This window comes from Ambystoma mexicanum, chromosome 4q (genome assembly GCF_040938575.1).
Source record: "Ambystoma mexicanum isolate Mex_15411 chromosome 4q, UKY_AmexF1_1, whole genome shotgun sequence".
Classification (NCBI taxonomy): Eukaryota; Metazoa; Chordata; class Amphibia; order Caudata; family Ambystomatidae; genus Ambystoma; species Ambystoma mexicanum.
Window position 1 is genome coordinate 119,049,999 of NC_090928.1, and position 13,483 is coordinate 119,063,481.

At 48.2% G+C, this 13,483-nt stretch overlaps 1 protein-coding gene across 1 annotated transcript in view; it reads right to left on the bottom strand.

The window, feature by feature from the left end:
* Positions 1-13,483, bottom strand: part of LOC138467527 (zinc finger protein 135-like) — a 312,864-nt gene that overhangs the window by 137,549 nt on the left and 161,832 nt on the right. The window contains exon 4 of the mRNA XM_069607632.1: positions 131-247. Coding sequence (XP_069463733.1) covers positions 131-247 — 117 coding nt within the window. The remainder of the gene's footprint in view (positions 1-130; positions 248-13,483) is intronic.

The window sequence follows — 13,483 nt, forward strand, 5'->3', positions numbered from 1 at the left end:
AGCGCTATTGGGCTATTGAAGCCACCTTAACTATGAGCCCTCTTCTGCTGAAAAGTAAATGGACCTACAAGCATTCAACACTCACTTGACCTGACAGTAATTAAACCTATCAGTGACTTTTGTAGCATACCTGAGTCTGGGATGGTGTGGACATGGTCTTCTCTTGAGGGACGATGCTCCAGCAAACTCAGATCCGTCTCTTGTTCCACTTGCAAAATGCTGTCAGACGCTAAACAGGGAAATGCTTCTGGATAAAGAAAATATTGGTGTTTTGCAAATTTTAATTATTTGTTTTTCTATGGTCACTTAGTTTCATTTTTCAAAATGTGTAGAGTGGCCAAACTCAAAAGCATTACAGCTGCATGTACAACAATGCTACACCCCTACATAAATACATCATCTAACATGAAAAATAATGTACATATCGCCGTACACATCACAGAACCGGTGTCCAAGCAGGAACACATCCAAAATATTTAACAGCGCTCACCTTTGAAGAACAATGTAACATTTATACCAAGGCTGACACGTAATAGTTCATCAAATAGAATGCCAATTTTAAACAACACAGAACGGAATTCAAATACCTACATGTATATGCTTATGAAGAAAACCATATGACCTTAATGAGCTTCCAAAGTGCAGCATTTGACTTATGAGATGCAAATGAGTCAGGGTGGAGATGCAATGGTGCATAGTGGATGATGGCTTTCCACATGTGTGTGCAGATTTTACATTTCACCTGTCAAGTCAACTACAGTTAATTTAGCTTAATGAGTGATAGGGTGACACAAGCAACATGGTTGGATTTAAAGATGAGACTATCCACTCCATTATGAACTTGTGATAATTTGCTCAAGATGTATTTTGAAATGCTCCGATAGACACCGCCATTGCAATAATTGATGTGGGAGAGAGCTAAAGTCTGTAGCCTCAAACTTCAACATTAAAATAAAAACACCCGAGCTATCGGCCTGCCGAAATTTAGCGATAAACCACCAAAAAACAGACTTAGTTGGAATCGTATATGTTTTACAAATGTCAACAAGCTGATTAGGGACTTTTGGAAGGGTGTTAAACTCCCTACCAAACTTGAGATGCTGAGGGTGGAGACCTTTCCCACATTTATAAAGGAGAAGGTCTGTAGATCTATGCAGAATAATGGGGTATGTCTCCGTTCCTGTCGGTGAAATGGGCATGTAAAGGAAATCCAGGATAGGAAAACAGAAATGCAAAGGGAAATTACTGCGCTTCGATTAGTTTGTCTAGTGAGAAAGACAAGAAAGAACACATCAGAAAGGTAAAACAAACCTACAAAAACCGGATCAAAAATCATAGGTACCTCTTGGCCCAAAGGGAAGGGGAAAGAATGTTCAAATCAACCTTACAAAAGTCGTCACATTTCTGGAGCATCCTTAAAGAGCGAAAAGACAAGGATGCCCTGGTATTATCAAACTCCATTTCGGAAGAAGATTGGAAGTGCTTTTATGTTGACCTATATAAATCAGTGACTGCTGACAGCATCAAGTTGGCGGATGATGCCAGATGGGATATTGACATTTCCAATGAAAATCTCGATATGATCATTAAAGCAGGATCTAGCTCTCGCGACCCCAGATCCAAATGGGCTATGCAAATTAATACTAAAACAGGACCAAGAATGCTTAGCATTCTGTTTCAGGACGCGCTGCAAAGCCAAAAAATTCAAGAATCGAGATGCACTTAAATTATTGTGCCTGTGCCAGTCTATAAAAAAGGAACAGATGGGAGCCCTCAAAATACCAGGCAATAGCCCTACTTGATGTGGAGAATAAAATCGTCATCAAGTGCGCCTTAAGAAGCATAGAAGACTGGATCAAAGCCACAGGCCGCGTATCCAAGTTTCAGACTGGATTTCAGAAGTCTATGGGAACGGACGCAAGTGGGCTATTCATCCAGTCCCTGATAGATCAGGCATGTATACAGGGAAATGGCCCATTGTACTTGGCAAGCGTCGACCTGAGCCTTGCCTTTGATAGAAGATAGAGCAAGACTATGGTTCAAACTCTTGCGGTGGGGCCTTCCAGATCATATTCTGAATATTTTGGTGCAATTATACACCAATATTCTGGTGAGAGTAAGGCCAAATGCAAAAGGTGAGGTCACTGATCCGATAAAAACAGAGCGTGGACTACGACAGGGGTGCATCTTTGCCCCCTGTCTTTTTAATTTATATCTTTCAGACCTGTGAGAGTACCTAGAGAGCACCTCATTTGTACCACCAAAGATAAATGGGGAACGCTGCTTTGGCATGTCCTATGTGGATGACCTTGTGTTATTAGATAGGATGCCTTGTGTCTGCAGAGACTCCTGAACCGATTGGGGGAGTACGTGGTAGAAAATCACTTGCTCCTGAATCCGAATAAGTCTTGCATTTTATGCTACAAGGGAAGAAAATCGAAACCGGTATACTTCAAGTGGACTATGAATTCTTCCTCACTGGTGGTTGTACCTAGAGTCAGATACTTGGGGTTTAATTTGTTCAGGCCACGGAAGATTACCATGACAAAAAGGATGCTATGGTCCAAAGGTAGACAATTTGTATCACAAATGTTTTTTTTTGTAGGAAATGTTGTCCTTTTACTATGATGCCGCTAATACATTTTTTTTAAGAGTAAAGTTATTCCTGCCTTATTGTATGGACTTGAGATAACATCTACATACGAGAAATTGCATCTGAATAGACTGGAGGGTGTAATTTGGAGGAAGGCCTTGTCATTGCCTTCATGCGTACCCATTGTGATGTTGCGATTTGAATTGGGTTTAAACTCAATGACTGCCTGGGTTGAACTGAAAATTCTAATGTTGTATTGCAAACTACAGATCAATAAAGGAAACACTCTGTATTCATTGATGGGAGGGCTTCCGCGTAACTTCCGGTGGGTGGGGGGCGTTTTTCTCATTCAATAGAAAATGTACACTAATTATGGAGAAATACGAAGTGACTCGCGAAGGTCTGGTGACAAATCCTGAACAGGTGAAAAAGAAACTCTTAGAAAGCGATAGGATTCTAACCTGCGAGGAGAGGAAAAAATATAAGTCTTATAGCGAGATAAGTATGGAATCTAAAAAGAAGGGTTGCCTTATGAAATACCTAATCCAATGGACTGATAGAGTTGTTAGAGATCATTTTGTGAGATCCCGATTTAATTTGATCCATACGCCAGAAATGTTATTTATACGAGGTATGAGGGAAAAAGCAACATGTAGATTTGTGGTGCGCACAACAAAACATTAAGACACCTGGTGACTGCTTGTACTGCTTTGCAGGAAATCAGGATAGACCCTTTAGTCTATTCTTTCATTCTAAATCCTTAAGTGACGATGTTATGCATCGACGGCGGACTTGGTCGGTTTGGCACCGTTGGCGTCACATCTCGTCAACATATCGCTTTAAACCCAAGTTGACGTATAGTTCTTCCAAAATGGCGCATCGAACTGAGAGTAACAGTCTAGTCCTGCAGAATGGCGGACAAGAGGCTCCTCCCTCTTTCCTGGAGACGGTACATCTGAAGCAGAAGCCAGGAGGAGGGTGCGTTGCTACTGCTTACTGTAGCTACGTTACGTGAGTAATCGAATAGTTCCGAACTTTCCTCCTGCTTCCCTACCTTTCCGCAACTCCTCTGCTTCTTACCTTTCAACTCCTTTATATTTCCAGGTATTCTTTTCCTCCACGCCCACAGAGCGCAGAGAGTACTCCCACGGCCCCGAGCTTATCGCAGGAACCCTTTCAAGCAGCGTTCCCCGTTGTTAAGGAAGATTCTTTCCAAGTAGGTCGCGTACCTCGTCAAATACTTGACTCCCATCAGGCTACTTTTTGCTGTTAGTAATTCTCGACCCTTTCAGGTTGTGTTCCTTTCTGCTAACGAGGATTCGTGGTATCAGACTACATTTCCCATAACCCCTTCTCCACAAGTCACGAACCTTGTCCTCGTCATCTTAGGTAAACTAAACTCCTCAATAGGTATTCTGAGTAAGACTTCCTACTCCCTTCTTTCTAACCTCTCTTTTTCCTTACCCTTTTACCCAAAGGAGTCAAGCGTGTTTTAAACAGCAGGACTTCCCATCCGTCTATTCTCCCGTTCTAACAGAAATACAGTCCGGAAAGGTATCCTCATTTCCTATATCCTTTGACATACCTTTCCGTCAAGAACATCTTAGTAATTCTCTCCTTATATTATAGTTACCTCCACGTGAAGTAGAATACACCTGCTAGACATTGGGGATCAAACTACGCTCTCTAGCCACGCACCCCAATTTCTATTGACCAGCGCTCTCAAGCAGCCCAGGGTTTTTTCCCTTTCGAGGGTTTCCCTGCTGTGGTCTCCAAGAGCTTTAATTACAAGCGCGAGGAGAGTGCGGCAGGTGAACTTTCATCACTTCCTGCAGCTCCGAAGACAAGGTAGGCTGTACTTTGATTGTGTTGCCCATCGGCCAACATCAAGAGTGAGAAATAGATCATTTGATTGGTATCCTATAATTTATTAACAGACGAAATATTGTGGCGTTATGTTTTACAGGGTAGTCCAACACCCGTTTTAATTAGCATGATTCCATTTTTAAAGAAAGCGAAAATTATATAAAAGGGTATGGTGATAGAACTGAATTTTATTAGTTTTATTGCTTTTTCTTTGTACTGTATTGTTTCGTACTGTTAAAACATGTGCTTGTCTATTTGGTATAAGGTTAGTAATAAACCATGTGTACAGTATAAAAAAAATAATAATAAAGTTTGTATGTGAGTGACCCAGTGTGGTAAATCAAATAGGGGATACATCTTCACAATAAGGCATAGAGGATGTTGAGCTGTTTGTGCATCAGGAACAAAAGACAAATAGGACAACAAGATTATGGGCTGAGTGACAGGCACCAAGGCCACCCTTGTTTAGCTGGCCAGGTGAAGGGAATGTGGCTAATCTTAGGTTCAAAACCTAAAAGTACAACCTCTTATTTACTTGCCTTAAGGTAGAGGTTATTTCCTTGCACCTAAGCCTGAACAGCCAGCAAACAATCTGCAATTCCGGCATCGTCCCCAGCATTGTTACCAAGGTCATGTACAATATGGGGGTTGCCAGCTGAGATGTGCCAGGGGAAGCATGTAAGCATTGAGAAGTAGTGGGGAGGGGGAGAAGCACTAGGAGCCTGGGAGCGAGGGCTCCAAAAAGGGGCTGCAACCAAACAAGCAGGATATAATAAGACATATTAGCACTCTTGACGTTGGAGCCAGCCAATCAGGAGGCTAGGAATGGGGGCTGAAACTGATGATCTAAGCCTATGTTCCAATCCGCCTGATGGCCGGTTCCCCCAATGTCCCTACAGTCATTTTGGCTCCCACACCCCAATACCCATTAACCTGAACACTGTGGCGGCGGCACTTACCGCCCAACTCCTACAGCTCCGGTCCCTGCTCCATTTCACCGCCATGGAAAGGGAAAAGGGGCTCTGTACCGAGTCCCACCTTCCTATTGCATGGCGGCCATCTTTGTATAGTATTTTCTTTCCGTGAACGGGATGCCGTGAGGCGACCTGTACATGGAAAGAAAATACTTAAAATTAGCCCTGTTCCAGCCCGTTCCACAGGCTATAATGGGGGAGGTCCCAGGCCGTTAACCCCTGGATATAGCAGTGGAATGGGTACTTAATGCGATAGTAACAAGTACGTCTGAGAATGAACACGGTTTGTCTAGAGGCCTCATCTGCAGGAGTGCCACCATCACATTCATGATGGCTGCGGTGGACTGGAGATTGCATAACAAATCATTCAATATAATGCTGGAACTGGTTTGTGGCCAGTTGTTGCACAATACTGTAGTATGGCCCATGTCCAAATATTTATTAAAGAGAAATTACTAGGTAAGATGGTGGGAAGACATTTTGCCAATCTTTGTGGGGCATGGATCAAGTGATGAAGAGGAGTTTGCTAAATTGTTTAAAGTCCTACAAAAACGTAATTGAATCGTACAGATTGAAATCAGCGAATGATTGTTATTTAGGAGACCCGATGCCGGTAAATCAGCGCAAGAATGAGAGGATAGGGCAATTGATAGCTGGGTGGGATGAATGTATTCTGTCCCTGCTGGCTCGCTACTTCCCACAATTTTGTATAACTTTTTAATGCTTGTGGTTTAACCCTAAATTACCTAGGGTAATCCAGATGTGAACCCCTTACTCACTGTGCTTAGAGAGGTACAGCTTCACTTCACTGAGGAGGTCCAAAAGGCCGAAACAGGTGTCTGGGGTTGCTGTTGGCAGGCCTCCATGCAAGGGTAGTACCAGGCCTTTTTACGCATTCACATATTGTAAATACTACACCTTTAATCTTTCTATGCGTATCATTTACACACAAGTTGAGAGCAGAGCAGTGCAAAGGTCATGTCACTTAACACAAACCAGAACATCTTGATTTATATCTGCCTGGATGAAAAGCAGCAGTAGACAATTGCTCTCTGAGCTGTGTGTATTTAGCTTTTCAAAAGAAACAACATCCAGTATTATAATGAATTGTTTCTTTTGTTCCGCTTCTGCTGCGATTCATGCCTGTAGATGTCATCGAGAGTAGTATTATGCATGCATATTTATTTTCCTTGAATGTTAGTGTGATACCAGTAATAAGATGAAAAACTTAGTTACTTCAAAAATAATGCTTTTTGAAGTGAATGCACGGTTGCATTGCATAAAAGTATTTTTCAGAGTTGCTGCGTTGTGTGCATTCATCATCAAGATGCATAAATGTGGTGTGTTCATATAAATTAATGGGTAGCCGAAGGTCTTCTACAAATGTAATACATTTTTTGAAGCCAGCCATCTTTGCTACACAACTCTTTTTGTTGCTAATATGTTCTATTCATTTTCACGTTTAGTTATGTTTTGGTTGTCTGTCACATAAATTTTACACTGTTGTGTAGGGAAATCATTTTTTTTTACAGTTTGAGTACTCTAATGATAAAAAGGGGATAAAATACTCGCAGGAAGTTAGGGTTCTATGTAAGCCTGTGCGCTTTATTATTTACAGTGTTCACAAGTTTGTTTCCCCAATAATTTTAATGTACACTTATTAGTGAGTATTACTTTTGCGTTTTATTCAGTTGCTTTGGTGTATTCAGTTACAGGCTTTACAAAAAAGTTTCCTGTATTAAATTTCTTTATACCTTTCAATGTTGTGCCCATGTCATAGGGTGGTGCCCAATTGCTTAGGTTTTTATAAAAAACCTCTTCTGTATGAGCATCCTTAATCCTTTCAGTTTTGTGCCTAAGTCATAAAGTGGTGCCAACATAACTCCGCTATGAAGCACGAGCGAGTGTTTCGTCCTTACTTGGGCTTTTTCAAGGCACTACTACAGAATTCAATAGGCAGTTGTTTATTCATATCAACATTCCTTCATTAAAAGTGCAATTTGCGGAAAGGCCACCAGGGGGCGCACAGGCAATGGCAGCCTGAGCGTGCAGCTCCCACTGAGGCCGGGCTGATTTGGAGGATTGAGCCCCCCCGAACCCCGCCAGGCGGACTTAACGGGGCGACTCGGTGTTGTGACCCCACGCGCGCCCCAGGCTCGAAAGAGCGAACTTTGGGAGCCTCGTGGTGCCTGAGAACAGGCCCGACACACGCGAGCTGATAAGGAAGACGAGGCCTGGGCGGCCGCGGCTCCAGAGGAGCGGAGACGTTTCACCGAGGCCGCGAGGAGACACCGGGCACGCTGCCCCCGCTCCTCGACGGGCCCCCCGCACTAGGGGTTAGGGGGACTGGAGTAGTGAGGCCCCCACTTATTGGGACGGGTCATTCCTAGGCCCTGAACGTCAAGGCGGGCCGCACCACAGAGGGCCCAGCACCCCGGCACAGGATCGGAGGTGCCGATCCCAGCGGAAGTATAGGAGTGGAAGGCGCGAACAGGCCACCCTCGGGAGTGGAGGGATCTTCCAGTACTGGGTGAAGATGGCGAAGCGGAGTGACCAGACCCTCTGACCAGGGGGAGACCCGGCCACATCGGTCCATTCCCTCCCCTGCGGGAGACATTGAGGAAGGCAGCCACGGAGCCCTGCCCCCCTTGGGCCAGGCTGAACGGATCCAGTGGCCTGCTCTGTCGGGAACCCCGGCTGCCATGGTGAGACTGGAAGGGGTGTGAGGCCCCTGCCCGGCGACGGCGGGGCGTGTGCCCGCCCAACACCGTTACCCCTTCGCGGTTGCAGAGTCACATTAGGGGCAGGTGGGGAGAGACCCGGCCCCGGTCTCCCCCCCTCTCTTCTTCGCTGCCCCCCCCGTGGGAGGACTACCGGCTGTCCCGGAGGGGCCTATGGACCGCGGTGGTCCCGACGGAGGGGGACTTGGGGTGACCAGATGAACTGGTGGCAAACATTACAGGAATTTTGCTTTCAGGAGGCCGCGAGTAACAGCAAAGGCTCGACCCTTAGGAGCGAGATGGCCCAGCAAGAGGGCCCGGCGCCCTCCACAGCAGCAATGGAAAAGGGTTTCGCCTCAATCCTGCAGGAGATCAGGGACATGCGTTCAGATATTGCTCAGAAACTCGAAAAAATGGATCAGAGGGTGGACAAGGTCGAGGACAGATTACTACAGGTGGAGACCAACCAATCCTCGGCCGTGTCCCACGAACTACAAACAGATATGCGGCTAGCAGCCCTGGAGAAGAGAGACGAGGAGCGGGCCAGGCAGATGGACGATTTTGAAAATACGGAACGGAGGAACAATCTCAGGAGCTTTGGGGTCCCAGAATCAGACGGTGAAACGGAGAGAGACATCACCCGCACAGTGAGAGACATCATCACCCTCCTGTTTGCGGAAGAGATGACGACCGAACTCACATTTGACAGAGTGCACAGGGCGGGGGGCAGAGCAGGGGGCCCCCGGTCGATCCTGGTCCGGTTCCACTACTACTCCGAGAAAACAAAAGATCTGGAGGAGGCCAGAAAAGCCTGGGAGCAGGGGGCCCCCGGTCGATCCTGGTCCGGTTCCACTACTACTCCGAGAAAACAAAAGATCTGGAGGAGGCCAGAAAAGCCCTGGAGATCACTTACAATAATGGCCAGATCTCTATTTACAAGGATCTCTCGGCCTACACGTTGGCCAAACGTAGAATGTGCCGCCCCCTAACGCAACTGCTTAAAGAGAAAGGGGTGCGATACAGATGGGGCTACCCCTTCTCCCTGACCTTTGAATACATGGGCCAGAGGTCGACTCTGATCACGGAAGACGGCATAAGAGGAGCTATCCAAGACTACGTAGTGGACTCGAACCCCCGGTGGGGCCCATCGGGTCCGGAGACGGGCAGACCAACTGGCCCCGGCCCATCGGGAGACAGGAGAAGGAAAACGAGCGCAAGGAAATTCAGGAAATTGAATACACCTTCGCCAGCGAAAGATGGGGGGCGGAACAGCTCTGAGGACTGAAGACGGGGGCGACCCGTTAGGATCTGGAAAGGAGTGGTGGTGTCTCGGAAGTTCTACCACTCACAGCGTCCCCATGAACAGCATGTATAAGGAGGCCAGAGGGGGACAATGCGACAAGGAGGAAGGGGGGGCTCAAGGCGATGAGCTTTACACAGATGGCCTGGCCGAGGTGGGCAGGCTGGTGGTTCGGCCATAGCCAGCGATGGCAGAACTAATTGGCTGGACACCAGGGAGGGGTTATGGGGGATACACGAATGTTGGGGTTGTTCAGTTTTGAACGGGGATTGGGGTATAGTTTCAGGCCCACCCAGGGGGGCGGGGAGTGAAGAGGGGGGGAGCACCAGTTACAACCACGGGAGCACGCAGAAAAGGGTGGTGAAGGTATGTCGACAAGGAGAGAAGCGATTCTAGAACATGGCTGAAAGTCTGCCGGCCCTGGGAGTGGCTTCTCTCAAGGTACGGGGCCTAAACACCCCCACAAAGTGGTCCCTGGTCTGTAGGGAATTCAGGAGGGCCAGCCTTGACCTCCTTTTCTTACAAGAGACTCACTGGGCACGAGGGAAAGAACCCAAGATGCGGGGGGGAGGAATAGGGGAGGTTTTCTACGTGTCCCACAAGGCCAAAAAGAGAGGGGTGGCCATCCTCCTGGCGAGGAACGTTGGCTTCGAAAAAGCCGAAATACTGAAAGTCCCCGAAGGCCAGTACTTGTTGGTACGAGGGACCCTGCAGGGAGCCCCACTCACCCTGGCAGTGATATATGGTCCAAATAAGGGCCAAGCCCAGTTCTGGGAGGTGGTGGGGGAGAAACTCAAGCTCTTTGTCCGGGGTGGGTTGGTGGTGGGGGGAGATTTCAACATGGTCATGGACCCAACCAAGGACAGGAAACACGTTGGCCCTCAGTTACCCAGGTCAACGGATGAGATCATGGCCCGGATCTTCCAAAGGGTTAATTCAGAGCTGGGACTGGTGTACACGATCCCGACCCCTAGGACGGGAGCCCCCTCCTTCACATATTATTCTACCATCCACTCTTCTTTTTCCAGAATAGATAGCATCTTAGTGGATGAGACCCTGCACCCATTCGTTACCGGCCACAGGGTCAACCCCGTCCCCTGGTCAGACCATGATTTGGTCCGAAACACCATTGCAAGGGGCTGGCTAAGCGACCGCAGAGGTAGATGGAAATGCAACGACTCCCTGTTGAAGGACGAGGTCCGCGCTCAGGAGGTGCTAGAAGCCATAACAGAGTTTTTCGAATTTAATGACAATAGGGAGGTAGGTCCGCACACCCTATGGGACGCCTTAAAGGCAACTCTAAAGGGCCTCCTTATCAAAATGGGTGCCCAAAATAAAAGAGTAAGGAATGCCCAGGAGAAATCCCTGAGGGAGAAAATAGCTCAACTCCAGCCGGGGGGGCCTCCAGCAGGTCCCTTGGATCAAGATCAGCTCACAACTCTGACCGATTATAGGCTCCAGTTAAAAGATCTTCTCCTGTACAAAACGGAACAAAGTCTCCAATTGGTTAAGCAAAGATATTATGAAAAAGAGGATAAAGCGGATAGGATCCTGGCCTGGAAACTGAGGGAGGTACAGAGAGATAGGATGGTAAAGGCAGTAAGGAATGAAGAGGGGACCATGGGCCACGACACTACCCACATAGTGCCTTCCGCAGATATTATAAAAAACGTTACTCATCAGAATCCAATGGACGAGGCGATAGAAAGGTTCCTGAACTCAATACAAATACCGGCCCTGACCGGGGAGATGGCGGCGGGGTTAGAGGGCCCGGTGACCGAGGACGAGGTGGAACATGCAATTAGCAGAATGAAGGTGGGCACTTCCCCGGGAGAGGATGGCTTCACAGTCTACTTTTATAAAAGGTTTTGCTCAACCCTAGCCCCACACTTAGTGAAGGTCTTCAACGCGGTACTAGAGGGGGGGACCCTTCCGGACTCCATGATGGAGGCCATAATTGTTGTGCTGCCCAAGGAAGGTAAGGACCCCACGGAGTGCTCGTCCTACCGCCCGATATCCCTGCTAAACATTGATGTTAAGGTTCTTGCCAAGGGAATTGGGAGGCGGATGGAGAAGATACTACCGCAATTGATCCACGGGGACCAGGTAGGGTTTATAAGGGGTAGGCAGGGCTTAGATAACATCCGTAAAACCATAGAATTGATCCACCACGCCCAGGAGTCGGACCTTGACGCGAGTGTCCTCTCCCTGGACTCGGAAAAGGCGTTCGATAGGGTCGAATGGAGATATATGGAACTCCTCCTCCAAAAAATGGGTTTTGGCGCACACATCAGGGGATGGGTGGCTGCACTATATAGCGCTCCGAAAGCAAGGGTACAAGTAAATGGCAGGTTTTCGGATCCCTTCCCCCTTTCACGGGGCACAAGACAGGGATGCCCACTGTCCCCCTTGATATATGTCCTTACAATGGAACTCCTGGCCATAGCAGTTAGATCACACCCGGACATCAAAGGGGTTAAGAGGGGCGAAGCGGAATTTAAGCTTTCCCTGTTCGCCGATGACATCTTGGCTTACCTGGTGGACCCCGGCTCCTCCCTCCCCCCCTTCCTGTCCCTAGTGGACACATTCGGGCACTTCTCGGGGCTGAAGATTAACGCATCCAAATCTGTTCTACTCCCCATGAGAACAAGGGACCCGGGCCTAGACCCCATGGGTACACTTCATGGGATAACAGTGAGAAAGGTCTCTATCCATTACCTGGCGTCCTCCTCACTAGGGATCTATCCAAACTTGCCCCAACCAACTATGACCCCGTCTTGGCAGGAATTACCGCGGACCTCAGGAGGTGGGGCTTAATGATTTTGTCCTGGTATGGCCGCATGACGGCAGTGAAGATGAACGTGCTGCCGCGTCTGCTGTATCTCTTCACCTCTCTCCCAACCAACATCCCCAACCACACTTTTAGGACTCTACAGAATGCGGTTCGCAAGTTTATTTGGCAGGGCAGGACCCCGAGGACCGCAAAGGCGGTCCTGACCCTGCCAAGAGAAGAGGGTGGGTTTGGCTTGCCTGACTTCCAACTTTATTTCCGCGCCGCCCAACTGCACGTCCTCCTGGAGCACATGAGGGATGGGATGGGCACTTATTGGTCCTACTTGGAGGATATGGATGCTCACCCTCTTAAAGTTCGAGACCTCCTCTGGGCCCCACGCAGGTTTATCCCGAATAGACTCAAAACCCATCCCACCCTGGGAGTTCTCTGGGCAATCTGGAGGGAGGGCCCCCAGACAGCGCACCTAACGTCGTGGCCATCTCCGATGTCCTCACTCTGGGGACACCCCCTCAGATTGGGTAACAGGGGGTTCAGCAAGGCACAGGCCTGGTCCGACTCGGGTCTGGAATGGGCGGGGCAGTTGTTCCGGGAGGGGGAATTCCTACCATATGAGGATCTGAGGGATGCCATCGGGCAGGGGTCCCTTTCCATATTCGAATATCTCCGTTTAAAGGGCATCCTTTGCAACCAGTCATGGGGCGAGAACTTGAAGAGGCAGCTAACCCCCTTTGAGAAATTACTTGACACAGCAACCTCTAGGAAGGGAGCGGTCTCCGGGATGTACAAAATCCTTAACACTGTAAATTTAGTGGAGAGGCGGGGTTTCCGCACATTCTGGAATGACCTGGCAGGTGAGGTGATCTTGGAGGATGCCTGGTCGCAGATATTCAGAATAGCTTTTCACGGGAACTTGTTCACAGCGGACATGGAACACAACTCCAAATCTTGCAGGGGTGGCACAGAGACCCTGTGAAACTATAAAAAATGTTTACGGGAGTGTCCCCTATGTGTCCGAGGGGGTGTGGTCAGACTGGCTCTAGGGGCCACATGTGGTGGCATTGCCCAAAAGTGCAGGCGTACTGGGAAAAGGTCAGGGGCTGGATGGCTGAGGTCACTGAGGAATTGCTTCCCCAGAACCCTCTGACGGTGTTGTTGGGTCTCCCCCGGAGGCCTCGGATGTTTACAGGTACCCCAGAATGTGGGAAACAATGCTGAGGGCAGGAAGGGTGGCACTGG